The sequence below is a fragment of the Astyanax mexicanus genome, chromosome 8, assembly GCF_023375975.1.
Source record: "Astyanax mexicanus isolate ESR-SI-001 chromosome 8, AstMex3_surface, whole genome shotgun sequence".
In the NCBI taxonomy this organism is placed as follows: domain Eukaryota; kingdom Metazoa; phylum Chordata; class Actinopteri; order Characiformes; family Acestrorhamphidae; genus Astyanax; species Astyanax mexicanus.
The window spans coordinates 43352617-43378142 of record NC_064415.1 but is presented as its reverse complement, the minus strand read 5'-3'; the positions used below and the strand labels follow the sequence as shown (position 1 = coordinate 43378142).

General features: G+C 38.7%; 1 protein-coding gene across 2 annotated transcripts in view; it reads left to right on the top strand.

The window, feature by feature from the left end:
• Positions 1-24787, top strand: part of fam49ba (family with sequence similarity 49 member Ba) — a 65187-nt gene extending 40400 nt beyond the window's left edge. The window contains exons 5-11 of one of the 2 annotated variants that reach the window (XM_022678007.2): positions 9064-9200; positions 16830-16907; positions 18648-18764; positions 18869-18948; positions 19074-19200; positions 22156-22226; positions 24319-24787. In XM_022678007.2, the coding sequence (XP_022533728.1) occupies positions 9064-9200; positions 16830-16907; positions 18648-18764; positions 18869-18948; positions 19074-19200; positions 22156-22226; positions 24319-24385 (677 nt within the window). In that variant the 3' untranslated portion in view covers positions 24386-24787. The other variant, XM_022678006.2, reaches the window with a different exon arrangement.
• Positions 24788-25526: the final 739 nt, after the last annotated feature.

Genomic DNA, 25526 nt, shown 5'->3' with positions numbered 1-25526 from the left:
CAAGGTGGGCGAGGCCATGAATACTATTTCATGGGTTGACGTAGACACGGGTGCTTTTCATGTTCGACTCGTTTCTCTGTTTCAAGTGCAGCATACAGATACAACTCAAAGAGACCTATTGTATTTCACAAAGAAAAAGAAAAAGTGGATTTTATCAGTAGGACACATTTAAGGCACTTGTAAACCCTGTGTGGTGCTAACAGACCTTCATGAAACTTCTTGGTTAAATACCATAAGCATGCAAAGCTAAGCTGAAAAACTAACTACCTCAAGTAGTGTGAACTAACTTGTTTGTGAAGGTCCTTAATATTATTTGAAGCATAAATGTAGAAAATTAAAGTAGGTGGTTAAGATTTCTCATACAAACATAACACATGCATGTGTATGTAAACAGTATAATACACGTGGGTATTATATCCAGTGGGGATTTAAGTGGGGTAACTGTGTGAATGTAAATATTGTAATCTGCTGAGCGTCCCTGTAGAAAAGGCAGCCGTATCTAGTAAAGTGGATCCTCTGGGGGACGTACGGTCCACTAACCCACTTTGCGTGTGTGTTGGTTAGCTCACTGGCTGCACAGAGCTGCTGACAGTCCTGAGGCAGTGAGTTTAATGCGGAGCTCGAGTTGATGTGATGGGCAGTGACGTGAGAGCTGATCTCGGCTGCTGAATGATTCATCAGGGTTTGATCAAGGTGCATTAGAGGAAGTCTTGCGTCAGCACCCGACTAAAGACCAGTTATATAATCTCCGTCAGCTTCTGCCTCATCCCTCTTACCCTTTCACTGCAGCCATCAATCCACCTATATCTGCTCTCATCACTCATCTCTTTTATTTACTTCATTTTGCATCATCATATTGTAGTCATATCCCTATTTACAGCCTCCTGCAGTAATTCACTTTTCTTATGCCAGGTTCACACTACACAACATTTTCAGTCCTTCAGTTGTTGTGATTTTCACACTACATGACTGATCAGCAACACAGGGTCACAAATTACATGATTTTTATCATGGGAAATTGCAGACTCACCTGGCTGGGATCCCATTGACTGTACACTGAGATAAAATGTATTTAAATTGAGACATAAATGCTTAAATTAAACAAAAAAATCTGCCAATGGGGTAAGCACATTTTTATTATAAAATATGACTCAAAACAAGCACAAATATTTTATTTTCTAGCTTAAATGTCTACACAAGTATCAGAATAACTTGACTGGTGACTTTTTGTGTTTATTTTGAGTTCAAATTACTTAAAATAGGTGAAAATTCTAAGTAAGACTGAATAATATAATTATTTAAAATAAGTAAAACAATCTTACATTTACAATGCTTAGTAAGACTAAAAATTCTTATCAGAGCAAGAAATAAGATTTCTTGCTTTGAAATGAGATAATTTCACTTGCAAAGTTTTCATTTTTTGCAATGTAGGTAGCTTATGCTCTTGACTCCCAGTCACCGACTGTATCAGATATTTAGCCTGCCAGAGATTTGCTGAGGGTTTGGGACTATCTTGGGAGCATCTTTTAGCAGTTCACGCTACACAAATGCGTCAAGTGCAGAGTAATTATCAATTTTAACTTTTTTTTTTTCGGCGATCAATGGAAAACTGTTGGCGACTGAAAAACTGAACTAAAATCATCAATTCAGTGTAGCCAACCTGTCCCACAGCTATGCAGCTGGCTGTTGTAGTGGCAGGATATTATAACGTGGTTAATGCTTTTTTCGTTGATATAGACGATATTAATATCATGTTCTTCTTACTGCTCAGTGCGTATATGTGTGTGTGGGGGGTAAACAGCCTTGAGCAAAGCAGCAATGCATCATAATTGGATTAACACGCTCTCCAGGCGAGGCAGCCCTCCATTACCTCATCCTCTGACACATCGCCATCATCAGTTGACTCTCTAAACCCTGAACTGTACAAACACAGGCCTGGCAGGAGGATTAATTAGGTGCACAAACATTACAGAGGGGGCACAATTACCTTTAGCCAGTGATGGCTGGCAGTGTACATATGATTATTAATTGGATAAGGACCAAAGATGCAAAGTGTGATAATGCTGTAGATATTCTGATATCAGTTTGAAACATCATAAATTAAGATTCTAAATTAGTTTTAGCTTCTGAAAGGTTTTTTGGCGCTTGGCTTGGCGGAAATATTTTAACTACAGTTTACATTACATTGCGTTTGGCAGACGCTTTTGTCCAAAGCGACTTACAATAATTATGTACATAGAGTAATAGAGGTTCAAGGTAAAGAACATTTAGAAATTACAACCATTTAGAGCAGGGGTGTCCAAACTTTTTTTGTTGGGGGCCAGAAGGAGAAATATATTTGAAGTCACGGGCCACACTCTGTAATAAAACGAATAATGAAATATACCACCTTAAATAATAATATATTTAAATAATAAATATATTATTTCATTTACACACCATTTCACTTGACTTACTATCTTCATCTTTTTCAGTGTTGTGTAAACTAAGATTTTTCAAATTGATGTTTCATTTCATGATGTCTCTTAATATTAAACTCCTTAATTACGACAACTTTTAGACTCTATGGCCCGTTTTTCTGCACTTGAAATGTGCACCCTCTCCGCTTTTAGACTCTTTGGCCCGTTTATCTGCGCTAGAAATGCGCACTCTCTCCGCTTTTAGACTCTTTGGCCCGTTTTTCTGGCTAGAAATGCGCACTCTCTCCGCTTTTAGACTCTTTTACCCTGTTTTTCTGCGCTAGAAATGCGCAACCTCTCCGCTTTTACACTCTTTGGCCCATTTTTCTGCGCCAGAAATGCACACCCTCTCTGCTTTTAGACTCTTTTACCCTGTTTTTCTGCGCTAGAAATGCGCACTCTCTCGGCTTTTAGACTCTTTGGCCCGTTTTTCTGCGCTAGAAATGTGCAACCTCTCCGCTTTTAGACTTTTTGGCCCATTTCTGACACCTAGCGCACCTAGCTTTGGGCTCCATGAGCAATTCCCTTGTAAATCCATCATCATTTAAGCAGGTAAAAGGAACTGATTTTAGTGTGGCATTTGCATTTGGAACAACATGTGGTTAAAGAAGCACTCAATGGAAGTGAAACAGACCATCATTAATCTGAAAAAAAAAAAAAAAGAAATCTATCGGAGAGACAAAGAGAGCGGAAATTATAGGAGTGGCCAGATCAGGAGTTTGATACATTCTGGAAAAAAGAGTGCAGTGGTGAGCTCAGAAACTCAAAAAGACCTGGACGTGCACAGAAGACAACAGTGGAAGATAATGACAGAATTCTTTCCATGTTGAAGAAAAACCCTTTACAACCCTCCACCACCCGAGTGAAAAACACTCTCCAGGAAGGAGGTCTGTCAGTATCTCAGTCTACCATAAAGAAAAGACTGAGAAACAGAGGGTTCACCAAAAGCTGCACATCATTATTAAAAAAGACAGATTAGGTATTACCAACGAAACATCTGAAGAAGCCAGTCAAGTTCTAGACCAGTGTTCTTTGGACAGATGAAAGTATTAGCCTGTACCAGAATGATGGAAAGAAAAAAAGTATGGATTAAGTAAGTAAGGCTTGTAACAGCTTGACAGAAAGCTCATCACTTCCTCTGTAAAACATGCTGGTGGCAGTGCAATTCATTGCAATTCATTCATCAATTCTGCTCAGTTCAACCAAATGCAGCAAAGTTGATTGGCTAGAGCGTAACAGTACATATGGACAGTGACCCACAATAAACTGTGAAAGCAGCCCAGGACTTTAGGGTAAAAAAAAATAATATTCTGCAGTGGCTGAGTTAATAACCAGATCTGAATCGAGTAGCTGAATTTCACTTGCTTAAGACAAAACTAAAAGCAGTAAGAACCACAAACCAGCAACAACTGAAGTCAGCTACAGTAAAGGAGGAAACCCAGCGATTGGTCTGTGGGTTCCAGATTCTCAACAAAGTATTAGAAATAAACATTTTAATTATGATAAAGTTAATTTATCCAATTACTCTTAAGATCCTGAAATGAGAAGGCTTTGTATATAAGTAGTTGTAATTCCTAAATGCTTTATAAAGATACTTTTGTTCAGTGCCTTAAATTAAACATACAATTCTGCACTTCACTTTTTCACTCATTTGTTTGATTTCAAATCCAGTCTGATGGCATGCAGAACCCAAAATATAAAGAGTGTGTCACTGTCTAAATATTAATGGGCCTAACTGTAACCTAAATGTGCTATAATAAAACCCATTGCTCTGTTAGGGGTTTTGATTTGCTCATGTTTAACATTAGCTGGAATGTAAAATGACTGTATTAAAATATGGCTTCCAGCTGTTGTTGTGTTGGTTGTTAGAGGGCTTAGACTAAAGCCTTACACTCAGGAAACAGGACATGCTCACATCCTCTCAATTAAGGATTTTTATTTTGCTTTAGTGAGCTGTTTTTGTGTGTGTGTGTGAGAGAGCAGAGTTGTTCATATTTGTTAAGTCATTTAAAAATATGCCATTACTTGGTGATGATAGTACTGAAAAATAGGCTGCTTATGTAAATTGATGACAGTACGTTTAGAAAGTGCTCTGTGGCACTTTATCAGAAATGCCTTAAGTTAATAAAAGTGGGGATGAATGCAAGCTAAACCCCATTGCTGGTGAAAAAAACGGGTTATAAGTAACTGATCTGATGTTCGAATGAGCATCTATGAGTCAGCCACAGGACCTCATACCAGACGTCTATTTTTGTATCACAGATTCCCGGGGTTATCATACAAAAAAAAGCATGATACAGAATGTCTAACACACACTCTTGCTCTGACCTGGAGTTCAGCTACTAACCTTCAGACTGAAATACACAGTTTCTCTCAGTAAGACACAGAGTCTTATAGCATAAATGTTTTAAGCATTTGTCTTTCGTCTTCCATTCTCATGATACATGATGCCCTGAAAAAGATTTAACCCAGTACCTTTGTACATTTTAAATTATGGCAGATTTCACTCTTAGTGGGTTCAGATAAACATATCAAACTTTGTTTAGAATCATATATATATATATATATATATATATATATATATATATATATATAACAAACAAAGCCTAAAAATACAGACCATGACAGATCACTTATTAATTCCTTTTAACAAGCATTTAGGGGGGGTTTCACATGTGTAGTTGGATTTTTCTCTTTTTTTCCTACATTATAAATGAATACTAAAGTCCTCTAGACTATGAAGCAACCATGGTTATGATCGTTAATGAAAACGAACAAAATAAAGAAAACTGAGTTTTGTGGAAAAACATTTTTGTTAACTAATAGAACTGAATTTAGAGTTCATAAAACTTAAACGAACTGAAATTACAGATTGAATTCCCTTCGTTTCCATGTTTGTTAGTTTATTTATAAGCGCTGGTTGCTTTCAAGCAGTTTTACAGCAGGCAGCAACGTGCGGCACCTTGTCGTTCATAACGTTACTTCTTGTTTACAGTGCTCGTGCTAGCTGCGAAAAACGACAGTAAACACTGAGGAAACTGCTGAATCCTGTGTGGGATTAGAATATGAGCGCAAGTGAGATAAAAGCACGTGTCCTGTAGTAAAACAGGAGAAGCAGTATGTGGAATAAACTCCACACAATCACACAAGTCAGATTGAGAAGCAGCAGTGAGTACCTTTACCAGCCTGACTCTGTGAGCAGCTCATACACCGGAACACCCTAAGCAGGAGGAAGAACTGATAAATCTCTCTCTCACTCACTGTATCTGTATCTGTATCTGATGCTGGGTGTCCATTTCCTACTTTATTTCTGAGTTTATCATTTTTTGTCAAAATGAGTGAAACCTGAAGAGTTTATTGGGTTTGTGCCTTTGTTTGTGTTTCTCAGATTGAGCTCTGTGATGTGAAGTTGTGTTTCATGTTTATATTTGTTCTATTGTCTAGTTTAAGCAGCAGTATTACATATATTTTGCACTTAAGGCTGCTAGCTTGTGGACTGTCACAGTTTTTGTGGACAGTTGGTTGTCTCACAGTAACTAATTTTTTTTTTATTTGTTTCTTTCTTTTCTCGAGTTTTATTATCTTTTATTATAACACCTTTTTTGAATCCTGCACTTTACAAATAATCCAAAGTATGAAAAAAACACAACTAATTCTAGAAATAATAAAAACTTATCTAAAACGAAGCACTAAGAAAAAAATAAAAACTAATAAAAACTAGCCAACCCACTCTAAAATTGAATTGAATTGGAGGAGAATAGTGAAAACGAATTAAAATTAAACTATAAAACAGATAAAGCATTTTAAAACTATTATAACCTTGGAAGGAACTTAGTAGTACTTTAAAGCTTAAAAGTGTTAAACAAACTGAAGTTCTCTGTGAGGCATTTAGGTGACTTTTATCTGGGCTTCTGTTAACTTGCGCTTTCTGAGGCTTTCCTGTACAACAGAGGAAGCTCTTATTCTTCCTGTCCTGGGGTGGTCCTGACGAGTGCCAGTTTCATCATAATGTTTTTGATTCTCTATGCGACTGCACTTGAGCATATTTTAAAAATTCTTGAAATGTTTCAAATTGACTGACCTTCCTTTACTTAGTAGAGTAGTTCTTGCATTATTGACTATTCACTGTATACCTGTAACTCTACCTCTTCACAACTTTACAACTGATGCTCTCAGACACATTAAGAGGAAAAATTCAAGTAATTAACTCTTGATGAGTTCAGCACAGCTGTTAACTGAAAGCCTGAATTCCAGGTGACTCTACCTCATAAAGCTGACTGAGAAAATCCAGCCAAGATGTGCAAAACAGTCTAAACAAGATCTAAACAAGAGGAGCTACTTTGAAGGATCTAAAAAAAAAGGAAACATTATTCTGATTTGTTTAACACTTTTTATAGTTGACTAAATAATACTAAATAATAATCTATGTTTTTCTTTATAGTTTAGATTATTTAAGTATTAATCTACAATGCAGAAAATTTAACACTAACAGGGAAAATGTGATACAAAAGAGAAGCGCAAGAAAAAAATCAAGTTAACAGAAAAATTACAAACCCAATCCTAAAAAGCCCTGACATTATGTCAAGCCCTGTCGTACTCAGGTCAGTCAGTCTATATTTCAGCTCTTTTAGCCTTTTTTTTCCCCCTAATACTCCCATTTATTACTTATCTGAAATGATATTATTTAACCCTTAGTGGTTAGAGAGACGGTAATGTTATGGTAGGCCTGAAGGCTAGACTGATTCAGATTGGAGAGTGGAGAAGTGAGGAAGTAGGTCATGACCCAATTAACTATGACACATCCTTTAATCTCATATAATCACCAGCCAATCACAATGCTCTCTGGAGGAGAGGCAGGGCAGGCGCTTCAAAGGCACAGGCTAACTTCACATCTCCCTGCTGGATGCCAAGATTTGTGTGTTTCTGCCAGAAATGAGAGTAGATGGTGAAAAATGCTGGTGGATGGGCTCCTTGTGCTCCCCTGTGTTCTGGTACACTAAAGAGGCGGCAAGAGAGATTAACTCTGTCTGCTTATTTGGTTTATAAGAGCGAAGACTCTCCAACCACATTAAGGTCATTTGGCCTTTGGAACATCATCTTGAAAAAGTTTGTTTCGGTGATGATGTTGGTCGTGTCCTTAATCACTTTCTTACTACTATCAATCCTGCCAAAAGTCACAGGATAGCAGTATGTAATCTGATGATCACCAGCTTGGCAACTCCCACACATGTATGTGAGGTTGTGAGGTGTTGTCTTGTAAGTGAGGTGGAACACTGGTCAGCGTGCTCATGGCAAGGCGATGTGAATTCAGTGTTCGTATGAGGCCTGATAGTGGGTGACATTTAACATTCCTCGATCCACAGTCTCACGTGTATATCTAAAACATTTCATAAAAAAGCTTTGCAATCCACAGTGGACAGTGCAGTGGGTGGAAAATTATTGTAACCGGCAGCATCTGGCTATCCTGCAGGTCAGGGCAGCATTCTTCAGCTTTAGCAAATTTCATGGGACACACTTCTGCATTGTAAAAAAAATAAATAAACTTTAAATCATTCTCCTTAATAAGATTTTTAAGTCAGCTGACAAAAAAATATATAGAATTGCACCATAAACTATAGCAAAAGAATAACCTCAAATAACAATGTAAACTTTCTTGTTAAACGTTGGTCTAAATAAATAATCTGTGTCGGCAAAATTTGCAAATTGTAGTTGAACTCTACTTGAGGCCAACGAAACTACTTTGCACATGCTCAGTTTGACTCTCTAGGTCAGGGGTCGGCAATTAAGTTTGGCTGTGGGACAGATATTTTCCAAGCCATCACATGGGCTTTGGAAAATTAAGTGTAATGGGATGGAGTGCTACAGACTAGTAGCTCTCCAGCCCAGAGGGTTGTTGAACTCAATTGTACAACAGCTGATCTCAAAGCAAGGAAACCCAAGAAGAAAGGTACAAATAAATAAATAAACGCACCGCTCCTCACGCAGGATCGAATCCGTGTCCTCAGGGTCGCAGTCACTCACCATCAGGGTGTCCTTTTTCTCCACAGTCTTCATAGTTAACTGCCTGGCTTTACTGTTAAAGGCTATAAGAGCAAGTTGCATTGTTTTGTGTTGCCAGTGCTGAGTGTGACTATATTCTGGCTGGGTCCAGCTGGTCACATTTGCGTTACCATAAGAACGTACATAAGACATTTCATAGAACTTAAATCAGGCCAACTTAAAAACCTAAAGTGAATGTTTATGTTGGTGAGACTTAATAGTTGAAGTTTTTATACATATGAAAAATTTACTATCGGAACTAAAGATTTCTAATTGGCACAACTGTCTGTGGTTTTCTTAAAAAGGTTGAGTTTTCTTAAAGTTTTCATTTTTACAGTGTATGCATCAAGGTATGTGTTCTTTCATCGGAATGTCTAACTGTGACTTCATCCACTTAAATATACCTAAATATACCTAAAATGACCATCCTCAGTGTCTATACATTGCATTTTATTTTGTAAATAATTTTATTTATCTGTTAAGCTTTGTCTATTGTAGCACTTGCCAGACATAATCTCCATGTCTTACCATGCTGTTCTGCTGTCCTTTCCAACGTATTTTATAGAGGGCACCCTGCATGGCCTCCTTGGGTTCCTGACGAGCGCTCGCTGCAGCCCCACGCAGCATCTGGAGCAGGAGCAGGCTTTGGCACGACAGTTTGCTGAGATCCTCCACTTCACACTGCGTTTCGACGAGCTCAAGGTATGTCGGAATGGCTCCTGCTGTGGCATTTTCCTAGAACTTCTTAGAAGCCGAATCATTTTAGCACAGATGTGTCTGAAACATAAGCCACTCCCCAGACTTCCACTTTTCCACTTTGCTCTGATTTTCATGAGAAACTCTATAAAACGAGACAGAGGGACATACAAGGGATTTAGATCTATATTAGGATACCCATTTTAATCATTATTTCCAAAGGTTCTATCAAACATGGCGCATAGTTTTGTGTCCCATGGCTTTTGCCATGTCCAATGGGTGCTTAAGAATGCTGCATTGACCTGTGGATATTTCTCAGTGACCTATTAGCCACTGCTCTGTCTACTGTGGGTGGTAATGCCTTTTATGACATATTTCCTGTATGTTGAAGGCCTGTAAAAATCTGAAATATATAATGTCCCATCCATCTAGCCCAGTATCAGACCTCGCTCGATCACACTGGCCAGTAATGATGTAGTGTGGAAGTCTGGTCTCAGTTTTTAGATCAGACTCATGACCATAAACTAACGGTCTTGGTCTCGTCTTGAGCAAGACATCATTTGGAATCTGACTTGTCTCGTTCTTGGGAAAAGTCAGACTCAGAAATTGTTGTTAAGACCAGCCGAGTCAGACGCCTACTGGGCAAGACGCCTACAGGGCAAGACGCCTACAGGGCAAGACGCCTACAGGGCAAGAGTGTTCTACAAGGCAAGAGGGTTCCACAGGGCACGGGGGTTCCACAGGGCAAGAGGGTTCCACAGGGCAAGAGGGTTCTACAAGGCAAGAGGGTTCTACAAGGCAAGAGGGTTCCACAGGGCAAGAGGGTTCCACAGGGCAAGAGGGTTCCACAGGGCAAGAGGGTTCTACAGGGCATGAGAGTTCTAAAAGGCAAGAGGGTTTTACAGGGCAATAGGGGATTCTACAAGTCAAGAGGGTTCTACAGGGCACAGGGGTTCTAAAGGGCAAGAGGGTTCTAAAAGGCAAGAGGGTTCTAAAAGGCAAGAGGGTTTTACAAGGCAAGAGGGTTTTACAAGGCAAGAGGGTTCTGCAGAGCAAGAGGGTTCTACAAGGCACGAGGGTTCTACAGTTTAAGAGTGTTCTACAAGGCAAGAGGGTTCTACAGGGCATGAGAGTTCTAAAAGGCAAGAGGGTTTTACAGGGCAATAGGGGATTCTACAAGTCAAGAGGATTCTACAGGGCACAGGGGTTCTACAGGGCAAGAGGGTTCTAAAAGGCAAGAGTGTTCTACAAGGCAAGAGGGTTCCACAGGGCACGGGGGTTCCACAGGCAAGAGGGTTCCACAGGGCAAGAGGGTTCTACAAGGCAAGAGGGTTCTACCTGGCACGAGGGTTCCACAGGGCAAGAGGGTTCCACAGGGCAAGAGGGTTCCACAGGGCATGAGAGTTCTAAAATGCAAGAGGGTTCTACAGGGCATGAGAGTTCTAAAAGGCAAGAGGGTTTTACAGGGCAATAGGGGATTCTACAAGTCAAGAGGGTTCTACAGGGCACAGGGGTTCTACAGGGCAAGAGGGTTCTAAAAGGCAAGAGGGTTCTAAAAGGCAAGAGGGTTTTACAAGGCAAGAGGGTTCTGCAGAGCAAGAGGGTTCTACAAGGCACGAGGGTTCTACAGGGCATGAGAGTTCTAAAAGGCAAGAGGGTTTTACAGGGCAATAGGGGATTCTACAAGTCAAGAGGATTCTACAGGGCACAGGGGTTCTACAGGGCAAGAGGGTTCTAAAAGGCAAGAGGGTTCTAAAAGGCAAGAGGGTTCTAAAAGGCAAGAGGGTTCTAAAAGGCAAGAGGGTTTTACAAGGCAAGAGGGTTTTACAAGGCAAGAGGGTTTTACAAGGCAAGAGGGTTCTGCAGAGCAAAAGGGTTCTACAGGGCATGAGGGTTCTAAAGGGCATGAGGGTTCAACAGTGCAAGAGTGTTCTACAAGGCATGAGGGTTCTACAGGGCATGAGAGTTCTACAGTGCAAGAGGGTTCTACAAGGCAAGAGGGTTCTACAGGGCATGAGAGTTCTACAAGGCAAGAGGGTGTTACAGGGCAATAGGGGATTCTACAGGGCACGAGGGTTCTACAGGGCACAAGGGTTCTACAGGGCAAGATGTCTACAGGGTGTGTGGTTTATTAGGACACAGCCATCTTCACCTCTCACACCTCCTGTGCACCCTGTGCTCTGCCAGTAATATAAAAACCACACACTAAACAAGATGTTAAAAGAAAGAAAAGGTCCGTCCCCAGAGTCAGCTGGAGAACACAGTGCAGTGTCCGGTATCAGCAGTATTAGTAATATAAGTAACAGAGCTGCAGATAAATAACATTATTGAGTTAACTACGCTAGACTAATATCAGCTTGTTATCCTGCTAGTGATTCAGTTATTTACAAAGCTAATGTTACTGATATTCATCATGTTTCATCATTTTGGTAACTATCCAGCAAAGCTGTGCATCAGTAGAATTCTCGTTGTCAATATGAAGCTGAAGTTCACTGGACGGCTGAAATTTAAGGAGTCACTGATTGACAACTGTGAACCTGTGTGATAGAAAATGTAATCTGGTCTCTGTCTTGGCCTTGACTCGAACTCAACTACTGAAAATCTGGGCCTTGACTTGAACTCGACTACTAAAAATTTAGTCCTTGACTCCGACTCGACTACTAAAAATCTTGGTCTTGACTTTATACCATTTCCAACCAGATTACCTCATCCAGCTCATTATCAGTTAATTAGCGAGCTCTTGATAGGCAGGATCAGGTGCAGGACTACTAAAAATCATGGCCTTGACTCGAACTCGACTACTAAAAATCTTGGCCTTGACTCGGACTCAACTACTAAAAATCCTGGCCTTGACTCGGACTCAACTACTAAAAATCCTGGCCTTGACTCTGAGTTAACATGTCCCGGTCTTGGTCTTGATTATACTACTGGCCAGTGTTCAGCCTCACTCACATGATAACACCTCATGACATATACAGGTGTGAGTGTTTCCAAGCTGTCTCCCTGTGGAACACTACATGATCATTTTACAGACTCTTGCTTCTGGTAACCCACTGACCCACTTTATACCATTTCCAACCAGATTACCTCATCCAGCTCATTATCAGTTAATTAGCGAGCTCTTGATAGGCAGGATCAGGTGCACTGAGGCAGGGAATAGCGGGAACTGTGCACTGCAGTGGATCCCAAGAAGCAGGAATAATGTACCCTGATAATCTTAACCCAACACTCCTCCAGACCACCTCCTCTGCCCTGCCCAAGCAGCTCCTGGCACAGCAAGAGCGCAGATTAAGCTGGAGAAAGCTGGAGGTTAATTATGTTGCAGGGAGTTGGAAGGAAAACAGAAAGGGAAGGCAGGAGCAGCTGGACGAGAGAGGAGATCCCAGCACACTCCACCATCTGCTCAGGAACGCCAGCATCCAGCAGAAGCAGGATAGTGTTGACGCTGTTCCACTGGGACGGTTGTCTTGTTAGCACGATTTCTGGAAATGCAATGGAAATTGACTATAAGAGATTATAAGCTGAGCAGACAGAAAAAAAATAGAAAAAATAGAATAAACAAAATAGCCCAAATATATATATTTGTCTTGTTTTTCAAAAAAAAAGTATTTTCAAAACTACATTTATGAGGTTCCAGGTGATCCAGCAGACTAAGGAGCTGCCACAATGATCAGGAGATTGTTGGTTCGAATCCCGGTCGTTTGATATGATATGGCACTGGTTACTGGTTACGATGCACACTGAGATTGTCTTTTTGGAAAGTGGAACTGAAGTGTCAGTGTGGAAATAAAGCACACATTTATTGGACATTGAAATGGGCTAAAACAAGATTTTAAGAGACACCAATGTCTAAGAATGGGTTTGTATTGTTATGAAAAATGTGAAAATAGCCATGTTCAGGCCTGGATAAGTTTTGGAAAAGTCATGGGAATTTCCTCTTTAAATCTGTTTTGGTTTAAAATAATAATTTAATGTTTGTCTGCATGTGTTTACTGATGTTTTAAAGATTGTATGGTCATGGAAATTTGCTGTAAAGGCGTGGAAAAGTTATGAAAAAAGCAATGGAAATGTATTGGTTAAATAGTGTATGAACCCTGCTAAGGCCTGGTCACTTCATGTGACTAGTATCTGGACTGTATTTTAACCACATGCATTTACACTTGACAGCCAAATGTGTTTTCGATTAAGACCAAAATCTTCACCTCGCTCTGTGGGACAGAATATGCAGTTTTGTTTATGAAGTGGTGACCAGCGTTCCTGCACTGTGCTCAAGATAATTGAGGCTTAAAGATTCCAGTGATTGAACCAGCGCTTAGACAGTTAAGCCACTTGGGATCCTCACACACAGACCTTTAAATTGCTCTGGGTCTGCATTTACATTACAGTACAAGCTGCTTATTAATGTGGATATATATTTTAATAGGATGGCTCTTTGGCAGTATGTGTGTGAGTGTGTATATTCATTAATGAGAACAGAAAACACGCATGTTAATGCTCTGAAGCGTTCCTCAAAAAGCTGACATCCTCTATTAACCTGAACATACACACTCTGTTCTGTTTCCATAATTATGTCACCTCTAATTGCGTGATAATAAAACACTCCTCCACACATTTGCCTCCTACTGTGAACTCATTGATGAGTGAAAGCACTTTACATTCATTCAATTTAGTAATTGCGCACTACAGTTAATGCATTTGTGATGTAAAGATATTAATGTAGACTTTAAGAATTTCTAAGCATTAAAAATATAGATGCACCAAAACAAAACTTTTTGGCCAAAAATACTGAATTAAATAGTTAATTAGAATTAATTAAATAGTTAAAGTAGAATTAAAAATTAATAGTCTAAATCAGGGGTGTCCAAACTACGGCCCGCGGGCCATTTGCGGCCCGTTTCATTTTTTGGAGCGGCCCGTGAGGTATTTTAGAAATAGAATGAAAGTTGGCCCGCTGTTAAGCAGGTTTTTATAATGTGAGATTCAAAGTTTGAACGCTAGGTGTCAGAAACGGGCCAAAGAGTCTAAAAGCGGAGAGAGTGCGCATTTCTAGTGCAGAAAATCGGGCCAAAGAGTCTAAAAGCAGAGAGAGTGTGCATTTCTAGCGCAGAAAAACTGGCCAAAGAGTCTAAAAGCGGAGAGGGTGCACATTTCTAGCGCAGAGAAACAGGCCAAAGAGTCTAAAAGCAGAGAGAGTGTGCATTTGTAGCACAGAAAAACTGTCCAAAGAGTCTAAAAGCGGAGAGAGTGCGCAGTTGTAGCGCAGAAAAACGCCCCAAAAAGTCTAAAAGCGGAGAGAGTGCGCATTTCTATTACAGAAAAACGGGCCAAAGAGTCTAAAAGTTGCCGTGATTAAGGAGTTTAATATTAAGAGGTATTAAGACATTAAGAGAAATGAAACATCAATTTGAAAAATCTTAGTTTACAAAACACTGTCAAAGACAAAAATAGTAAGTCAAGTAAAATGGTTTGTAAATGAAATAATCAGGAAAAAAAGTATTATTTAAAGTGGTATATTTCATTATTTGTTTTATTACAGAGTCTGTGGCCCGTGACTTAAATATATTTCCCCTTCTGGCCCCCAACAAAAAAAGTTTGGACACCCCTGCACTAAATGTTTATATAGTTTTCATTTGAAAAGCAAGTTAAACACAGATTTAGTGCCTTTAGTCACATTTTATCTTTTCCTTAAGACTAAGCTTTTAATTATGAGTATTTAAATGTAAATGAAAGAATCAGTATTACATAGACAAATGTAATTTATGTTTATTTAAAGGTGTCCATCCCTGAACTGTATTAATCACAACAGTATTCTGTGATTTAATCATCATTAAAATAATGATACGTTATTTTCTAATGCTGGTACTTTCCTATATTTCTGAGAAGGAGACTAAAGTAATAGTTTATTGTGGTTTAGGTCTGGCAGATCCATTTTTTTTACTGTATTATAATATCTCTGGGTAGTTTTGATAAGAAAATTCTCACTAAAAATAACTGAAAAGGTTTAATTGGTTCAATTGGAGGAAATAATCCATAGTCTAGCTCCATATTCCACCTTCCTCAACTTGGAAAGAAGAAGTTCAAACTATTTGTAGTGTCTAGAATTACAGAGGAGTCAGAAAATAAAAAAGAAAAAAATGCTCATCGATAAGTATAAACACATATATGGACAAAGCCATCTATACTCTGTAAGCTTATAGAGAATGCGCAGAAGTGCAGAAAAATGAATGCAGAGTATGGACACAGGGCTTAGAGTTCTGTATATACATTTTATTTTTTGTCTGGATTTATATTTGTACACATTAGCTCTGAAAGCTAATGCTGAAAACATACAGATACAGATGGGATTGAGCAGAAACATGTAGACATAAAGTGAAATTCTGGCACAAGAGGTTTTACACTATTCATAACTGTTTATTTTTGTGTTTTTGTTTTTTACTATATTGAATACATATCACAATAAAATACATTGTTTTTTGTCAGAAACATTTAATTTTGAGCTGCTCTTGTACTGCTAATGTAAGGCATGACATGAATGCCAATGTAAAGAACTCATAGAAGTATGGTTACATTGTTTGACATGGCTGTATTCATTTATATATACAGTAGTGGTGGGCGATATGGCTCTAAAATAATATCACGGTATTTCTTGGTATTTTCGTGATATGGATACTCTTGGCGATATGACAAAACACTGAATCAAGAATCCACTACTGCAACAAATTGAAATTTTATCAGATTTGTAACAGAAGTCAATGATCCAGAAAGTCATGATATTAATAATGCACTCCAAATATCTCCATATAGCCAGTATCAAAGTAAAATAAATGATACTGGACAGATATAATCTGTCTCTAGTAGATATATAATGGGAAATGAGAACAAAAATGTGAATTTTTCTTTTGCTAAAAACAGCAAAAAAGAAAAAAAGAAAAAGTAGAACCCTGATGTGATAAATGGTGGGTAGAGGATATGGCACGATATTTCAGGGTATACTATTTTTCACGATATTTAAAAATGTTGGTGATGATATTGCGTACAATACAATATGGCACACCCTTAATATACAGTACCAGTCAAAAGTTTGGACTCCTTTTCATTTAGTGTTTTTTTTTATTTCTTTATTTAAAGTTTTTCTACATTGTAGATTAAAATCAAATACATAAAAATAATTAAGGCACACATAAGAAATTTTGTAGTAGCTAGAGCTTCACAGTGTGAAAGAAAAGCAGCAACTATTGTTCAGAGCCTCCAGGAACTCGTTCAAGACCTCATGAAGACACAGAGATTAAAATACCAACAGTCTGCAGATCTATCCTCAAATCTTAATGTGCTATTTAGAAGAATCTAAAATATAAAACATATTTTGGTTTGTCTGGTACTGTACATACAAAGAAAGTTTAAATGAGCCTTTAATATCTTCTTCTATAGGACACATCAGTAACTTTACTGACCAATAAAACATTTTAGATACCTGTATTTATGAGAATTTGTGTTTACTCTAATGTTATACAGTGTTGTACATGATAAAACAAACTCGCTTTTGAGGTAAACTGTTTAAATTCAGTGTATTTACAGATTAATTTAGCCCTCACCTGCATCCTCTCTCTCTCTCTCTCTCTCTCCCCCTCTCCCCAGATGACTAACCCAGCCATCCAGAACGACTTCAGCTACTATCGGAGGACTCTGAGCCGCATGCGGATCAACAACTTGGCAGTAAGTGCAGCCCCGTTCCTCAGTGCGCTCTTCTGGAAAGTCACCTGATTATGGCAGGGCTTATGTTTTAGTAATGCCACACTCCCCAGGGTCAGGAGGGTTAACGAGTGGCGCTCTGATCCGCTCGGCTCCAATCATTAGGTAACAGAGGTCCTGACTCAGGAAAACGCCCAATTTTCTCTCATTTCCACTCATTCCATCTATTCTCTTTTATCCATCCGCAACACACACTCGCGCACGCACTCGCAGGCTGCTTTTTAGCTGACGCAGGGCTGAGTGTGTGCGCGGAGGTGGATGAAAGCGAGCGTATGCTAATGGATTCGCTCTCATTACAGTCCCAAACAGGAGATGAGACGAGGGGGCGCTTGACCTTGCCTCCCCAATTAAATGCTTTCGCAGTCAGGAATAATTATGGCCGGCCCCCGGTCTAATGAAACATGGGCTTTGGGGTGGTAACTGCTGGCGCTGGGCAGCCGGGACGTGTCTGCATGTTGAGTGTGCATTAAAGAAGGATTTACATTCAATTTGCAGCACAGATTAATGAATGGAACACTTCAGGTCAGCTGAATGTGCTTTTTCAGCACACGCTGAGCACTGACCGCCCTCCAGTCTAATGTCCATTTACATGATTAAGTGCATGAGACATTTTTTCAGTCATAGTCTTTTATATAGCCTACATTCTGATAATCCTGCCAACTTATCAATAAAGATGAATCAAATCAAGCAGTTTTCACCCATTACTTTACCTCTGATGCACTGGAACCTGATGCAGCAAATTTTACAAACTAGAGTTTGAGAAAGCAAACCTGACCGGTCACTGCCTCCACTGTTTCCAGACCATTACATTACATTACATTACATTTAGTGGATGCTTTTATACAAAGTGACTTACAAAAAAGGTACGAAAGAGGGGAGGAAGGGAATGAGGTCTTTACCAAGTTTCTTAAAGATAGTGAGAGATTCTCCTGATCTGGTAGTAGAAGGTAGTTTGTTCCACCATTGGGGAACTCTGTATGAGAACAGTCTGGATTGCTTTGTGTGGATTGTGTTTGGTAAAGCGAGGCGACGTTCACTGGAGAAGCGCAGCGGCCGGGAGGTGACGTGCCCGTTTTTGGCTGGTTGAAGACCAGGTGTACATCTACATTCTGGACCATTTTAAGAGGTTTTACAACGCAGACCAGTGGTCTCCAGATCTGCTTGTGTATATCTACCATCTTACAGTCTTTATTCCAACTCTGATTGTTCACACCTGATCCCTTTTGATCCATTAGTAGTGATGGGGAAATTTTTTGATTCTTAGATTCTGAATCGATTTACAAATTTCAAAAATCGAATCACACCTGCCAATGTGTGTGTATGTTCACTGACGCACGTTCTGTTCTCTCTCTCTTTTTTCTCTCTCTAGTCTCTCAAGCCATCAGCCGTGCATCATGAAGTTTAATTAAGGAATTAAGGGCGTGTCAGGGTGTTTTTGGTATCGTGATGATAGGAAAAGTATTCCTGAACACACAAAATGCATACTTCGGCGGATTGCTATTTCAGTGGTGCAGTTTCATATAAAGTCTTATTTTCATATAAAGTCACATCATTTCCATATAGCTCTCATTTCTTAAAGAGAACTGAAATAACCCTAAAATCACAATGGACAGGGTCCGTAACCAGAAAGGAAGATCATCTGGCCATTTGTATTCCGTGTGTTCTGGGCACAGATGGAATAACTGGCCTGTTTTGTGTCCACAGACGGAGGAGGAGAACGAGGTGAACAACGAACTGGCCAATCGCATGTCTCTCTTCTACGCCAATGCCACGCCCATGCTGAAAACATTAAGTGATGCCACAACGAAGTTTGTATCAGATGTAAGTAAAGATGGTTTAGGAACATCATTAATGTGTTGTGTCATGTTTGAATCTGTGTGTAAAGATCATAAATGTGAATGATTGATTTTCTGTAATTCTGGCAGAATACAGATTTACCCATAGAGAACACAACAGACTGCTTGAGTACGATGGCCAGCGTGTGTAAAGTCATGTTGGAGACGCCGTGAGTTCATTCAATACACTCTTATTATATTTGCCCTTTGTCTGCTTGTAATAAGATAATGTCAGTAATTTATTCCTTCCTGTCTGCCTGTGTGTGTGTGTGTGTGTGACTGTGTGTGTGATCAGAGAGTACCGTAGCCGTTTTGCCAGTGAAGACACAGTGTTATTCTGCCTGCGTGTGATGGTGGGAGTCATCATCCTCTATGACTATGTTCATCCTGCTGGAGCTTTTGTCAAGTCCTCAAAAATTGATGTAAGATGAGCATCTTTCCAGTCATTCTGTCCACATCTGCATCCCTCCAGTCATACATGCCGTACTGCTAAAGTTTATATACACTCATCAAGAAAGAAAGTCATTAAATTCATGGAAATATCAATCCTCCAGTGATTTCTCTGAATGATCCTTTTTTACTGGGGCAGAATGAATTACAGTATGCATGTTTTTTTTTTTTTTTTTTTAGATGCACACAAACATAAAAAATACACTGATAGCGCCATACCCTCATACATTCATCTCTACCCAAGATCTTCCAGTTAGTTCCAAAGAGGGGACCATACCCGCCAGAAGCTCTTGGACCTCTGGCGGAGGTCATAAGTCAGTTTCTCAAGAGGAAGGAGAGATGTCAACTGAGAGAGCCATAAGGTCAATGATGGGGCTTGTTTGGAAGACCAAAGCAGCAAAATATATATTTTTTTGCTATAAAACCCAACAGAGTGAGAACTTGTTTCAACTGGGAATCAAAAATGTCATTCAATGGGCATTCAGCAAATACAGTGCGGGGCACATAGCAATTTTTACACTTAAAATGTCCTTAATAACCAGATGCACTTCCCTCCAGAATGATTTAATTTTATTGCAGGTCCAAAAAAAGTGAATAAATGTACCTCTCAGTGTCTGACATTTGAAGCAAAGGTCCGATCTCTCTGGGTGTATCGTCTGTAATCATACTGGTGTTAAATAGATTCTATGCATGAACTTAAAATTAAGTTCATGCACATTAATTAAAGTGCACTTGGGAAACAAGTTCACACAAACAGAGTCCCATGAATTCTGATCCAAGTCCATTTTCAGATCTTTCTCCCAAATAGCCTTTAAGGTTATTAAAGAAGATGGGGATTCGTTAGACAACATAGTGTATACCTTTGAAATCAGACCTTTTGAATCTAATTTTTTGTGGTTTTTCCATCTCTGTCATCTCGACAGATATCTATAAATATCTGATTTCGATAGACTATACCTCTCCAGAAGGCAACAGGATCCCGTATGCGTGATTCCTCGCTTAAACCATTCAAGGAATCCTGTGTTATGCAACTGAGAGGGAAAGACAGTATGCATGTTTAATAGAAAAAAACAGCTAATAATTTGGTGCACAAGTTTTTTTAATTTTAAAATAAGCACAGGGACAGATTTCTACAAATAGAGTCAAAATAACTTAACTTCCTGTTGTTTCTGTTTGAGTTCAGTTGACAGAATTCATTGGACTGATCAACAGAGAGTGTAATGAAAAAAGTTTATGAAGAAATGTTGCACAGTATAAAGATACTAGAAAAGTATCTCAATACTCAACATCCATTTTAAGTAGTACAGGTACTTCAGAAATAAACGTGTTAAAATAAGAGCAGTAATTCCAAGGAGTGCCACAGGGGGCAGGGGGCAGTGTGCAGGCACATCGATTTCTCCCGCTCTCCCTGCTGGCAGATTCTGCGAGTGAGAAGAGAAAGTCAGACATGTTTTGCTCCAAATCGCCCCTTTGTCATATTCCAGCTTAATAACTCAGGAATGACTCAACATATCAGCATAAAACATATATGGATAGAAAGGGTCAGAGCTTACTCTTTCGGTGATTAATCCATTGTGGAATACACTCAGAAAATTAAGCACCCCTTCAAAGTTTCCTTTAACGTAACTTTCTGTGACTCGTTTCCTGCTTTATTTCTCAGGTTTCAGTCAAAAACACACTGTGTGAAGTTTAATCCAGTATGTCGGGCAACGATCTCAGTGTTTCCCTGTGGCTTTGTGTGTCAGGTGATCACTGCATGGCCACTATATGCTTTTATAAACAATGTTTTGAATCATTGAACCAAGTGTTTCCTCAGACTTGATGTTTAAATGTCTTATTGTCTGTTTTTAGCGATTGAGTGAATCAAAAAAACAAAAAATTGACTCTCAAAGTGTATTTAGTGTTATTATTGAGTGTATTAACGGATTCATCATCAGTGTTGGGCACGTTACTTTGAAAAAGTAGTTAGTTATAGTTAAAAGTTACTTCTCCAAAACAGTTACTGAGTTACTTCACTATAAAAGTAACTATTTACCAGTAAAAGTAACTATTGCATTACTTTTGTGTTACTCACCCCCATAAATTAGTAACGTGTAGTAACCGGGTGTCGGAAATGGTAACAGTGTTATAGTGACAGTCAGAGTAATTAGTTAGATTACTGCTTACTGAAAAAAGTAACGGCGTAAGTGACTCAACAAAACACATACTTTTAGTTCCATCTTCTATCTATACAATCTTCTATTATTTCATAAATTTCTGATGTTTTAGGTTTTTGCCATGGTATCGTTTAGTATTAGTTTTGAGATATTTAGGCAGATGTCGCATCAAAAGTCATAATTTTATAATAACAGAATTACGACACCAATATTAAGGATTTTAGTGCAGATCTGAGAAAGATGAGAACAGATTTACACAGTTCAGAACTGTCTTCTGAGCCATTACTAAACCAGATTTCATGATTTAACCACAAGTACTTAAAAGGTTGTAGAAGATTCTAGCGGTCACCTTTAGCTGTGCAGAAAATGGTTTGGATGGTCATAAACAATTCAAGTTTACTACAGTTTACAGTTGACCACATGGACAGAAAAAATGTTTACATAACGATAAATGATAGAGTACCAATTTTAAATTAGTAATAGTGGGACATTTAATCCTAGAAACACTGCACCAACTGTTAAGCATGGTGGTGGTAGAATCATGCCATGGATTATTAGCTAAGCTGTATGTACAGTATAATGAAATAAGATTTCAGAAAATCTCCTAAAAAAGAGAGATCCCACTCATTCCCAGAAAAAGACTAGTTCAGAGAAATCACAGTGCCATCAGAGTATTCATGCTTGTGATGAGCAGATGTAAACTTCATACCACAACTATATGAATATCATAAAACTAATGTCTCACCATTAAAACTCTTTATTTTTTGACAGATGAAAGGATGCATTAAGGTTCTTCGGGATCAACCGCCAAACAGGGTAGAGGGTCTCCTCAATGCACTCAGGTCTGTGACATCCAGCACTCTTCCACTTCCTCTACAGATGTGTTTAACACTGAACCAATGAATTAACTTAACCTGAGAAGGTAGACAATTTAAGAGGACAATTTTGTACTGGATGCAGTATTAGTAATTTCTCTAACTCACCGTATATCACTTATTGAGATGAGTCTTATTGAGATAAGTAATTTCAAACTTACTGACGAATTATCTTTCCTCTAATGATACATGCTTTCGTGTTTAAGACTCAAGAGATGGAAGAGGAGAACCTCAGTATTATTGTCTTTTTTATCTTACAGTACTGTGCAAAAGTTTTAGGCACCAAAGCAAATGACACTAATTCATTTATCTCAACAATACGAGTGTTTTAACCAGAAATATGATTTAAACCACATATGATTTAAACAGATGCAAACAAACATAAATACAGTAAAACGTAACAAATATTTCTCATTTTTAACTAAGTATGTTATATCCTGTGAGCCAAGCTAAAGAACAAAGTGTAGTTCCAGATTTCTCCTGGATGCTCCTCAGCCAGCATGTGTATATTATGTTCATTTCCGTCAGCAGCTCACCTGATTTACCAAATTTACCAATTTACCAAACCAGGTGTTGATTAATATGATGAGAACTAGAAATAACTCTATTAAACTCAGATGAGGAAAGATAAGGAGATGTTTTAAGGAAAACAGGTCTGTAAAAGCTGTAATATTGCTGTTTGTATTTATTGTAATGCAAGTGTTTTACTGAGCTAATAAACATTTACTGCACAGATAAGAAGCTTTTTATTTTTTCCCATCAGTTCATTTTAAAATCGAGTTAGTCGTTTAGACATTTAAGTTGCATGTTACCACTCTGAAGTGACTCAGATCTGATTTTATGCCTTAAAGGAGATTATTAATATTATTATTGTTATTATTTTGTGTTTCTTCTTGGGTCTCTACTTCCCCTATAAACATTCAGTGTGAAAAAAGCCCATCCATCTGTTTTCTGTGAGTCAGTTTAAAGAGTTTTTTGTCATATGCTTCTTTGAGCCATTTCAATGACTTTATTGTGACATCACAATAAAGAAAACATGCATTAAACCACCCTAGCACCACCCATCACCTGTCAACCCCCACCAGAGCCCCACCCACTAGATCAGTGGGTGCAAAATGCAATTTTGGGGCTGCTTGTTGAGAACCTCAGACAGTACATAGCAGGATTAGCTAGCAGACTTCGTCTGAGGGAGGAATCTGTGACAAGTCAGCGGATGAGGAAGATGTACAGTGGCTTGAAAAGTATTCATACCCACGTGAACACCTTACAGCCACAGATTTAAATGTATTTTCTTGAGATTTATAATTGATTGACAAACACAAAGTAGTACATAATTGTAAAGTAAAATAAAAATGATACATGATTTTCAAACTTTTAATCAAATAAAAATCTGAAAAGTGTGACATGCAAAACTATATATTTATCAGTCAGTCATGTATCAAAACCACCTTTCACTACAATTACAGCTGCAAGTCTTTTGTGTTTTTGTTCATTCTTCTTTATAAAACAGCTCAAGCTCAGCCAGGTTGGATGGAGAGCGTCTGTGAACAGCAGTTTTCATGTCTTGCCACAGAAGCTTAATGTGATTTAAGACTGGGTCATTCTAACAAATGAGTATTCTTTAATCTAAATCAATCCACTGTAGCTCTAGCTTTATGTTTAGGGTCATTGTCTTGCTGGAAGGTGAATCTCCATCCCAGTCTCATCCAGGATTGCCCTGTATTTAGCTCCACCCATCTTCCCATCAGCTCTGCTGAAGAAAAGCATCCCCACAGCATGATGCTGCCACCACCGTGTTTCACAGTGTTGAATTTTGAAAACCATGTATCATTTTCTTTTCACTTCACAATCATGTGCTACTTTGTGTTGGTCTATCAAAATTTTAACAGTTTGTGGTTGTAAGGTGAGGTAATGTGAAAATGAATAATTTTGCAAGCCCTTATAGAAACACCTTTTTCATGGGCTGACTGTTATAATAAATAATAATAAACACATATGCTCTGTGTTTTGATTGGTCTGAGTTGTTTTGTTTACAGTCCTCCGCTCTGTCTTCACACAGGTACACGACAAAACATTTGAATGATGAGACTACCTCCAAGCAAATCAAAAGTATGCTACAAGTCTGACAGCGTCCACGACTTTCCTGTAACACACTGGAGATTACGCCTTCTTGTGACGAGCCTGCTGCAGCAGAGTGTTTAATATGCGATGAGAATGGCCATGTATCAGGTGGCAGCTACTGGGAGACCCTGCTGTACAGTAGTTTGGAAGCTATTAGCGTCCTGTTTTCTTAGATTTAAAGAGTTAAAATTATGTGTTTAAAATGAGTTTTGATAAGGAGACGCTCTCCTGTGTTGTTTTTACAAAGAACTTTTATTTTTACTATGTGGATTTTTTAACGGTACCAAGGCAGGAACAAAACTTTGTTTGCTTGAATTGTGTAATGTATCTCTCATTCTTACTGGTTTTGACATTATTTTTTGTTACATTTGAGAACTCTTTCGAACAAAATAAAGAAATAATTTCAATCTTTTCTCACAGCTGTGTATATTTTACCGTTAAAACCAGAAGTTTACATACACTATATTAAAAGACATATGCATGTTTTTCTTACTGTCTGAATAAACCTTTTCATTTAAGGTCAATTAGGATTACCAACATTATTTATATTTTCCAAATGCCAGATTAATGGGAGAGGATTTTTTTAGGCATTTTTATTACTTCTTTAAAGTCAAAAGTTTACGTACAGTGTATCACATGCTTGGTCTCATCAGACCAGATGACATGGTTCCGGTAATCCATGTCTCTTTTGACATGTCTCCAGCATACTGTTTGCAAGCTTTCTTGTGTACAGACCTCAGAAGAGGTTACCTTCTGGGGTGACAGCCATGCAGTTCAATTTGATGTAGTGTGTGGCCTCTTCAATCTTTGCAGCACTCCTGCGCGATTTTTTTAAAGAAGTATTTAAGCATGTGCTCTCAGCTTCTTTGGACGACCAATGCGAGGTCTGTTCTGAGTGGACCCTGCTCTTTTAAAACGCTGGATGATCTTGGCCACTGTACTGCAGCTCAGTTTCAGGATGTTGGCAATCTTCTTGTAAACTTGACCATCTTTATGTTGCGCAACAATTCATCTTTTAAGATCCTATAAGCTATATAGCTATATATAAACTGCACACAGACTACTTTTCATTGTACTTTTCAAGCTTTAACTTCCTGGCTGAACTCTTAAGATGTTGCTTGAGTACTGCCACATAATGTTCTTTCC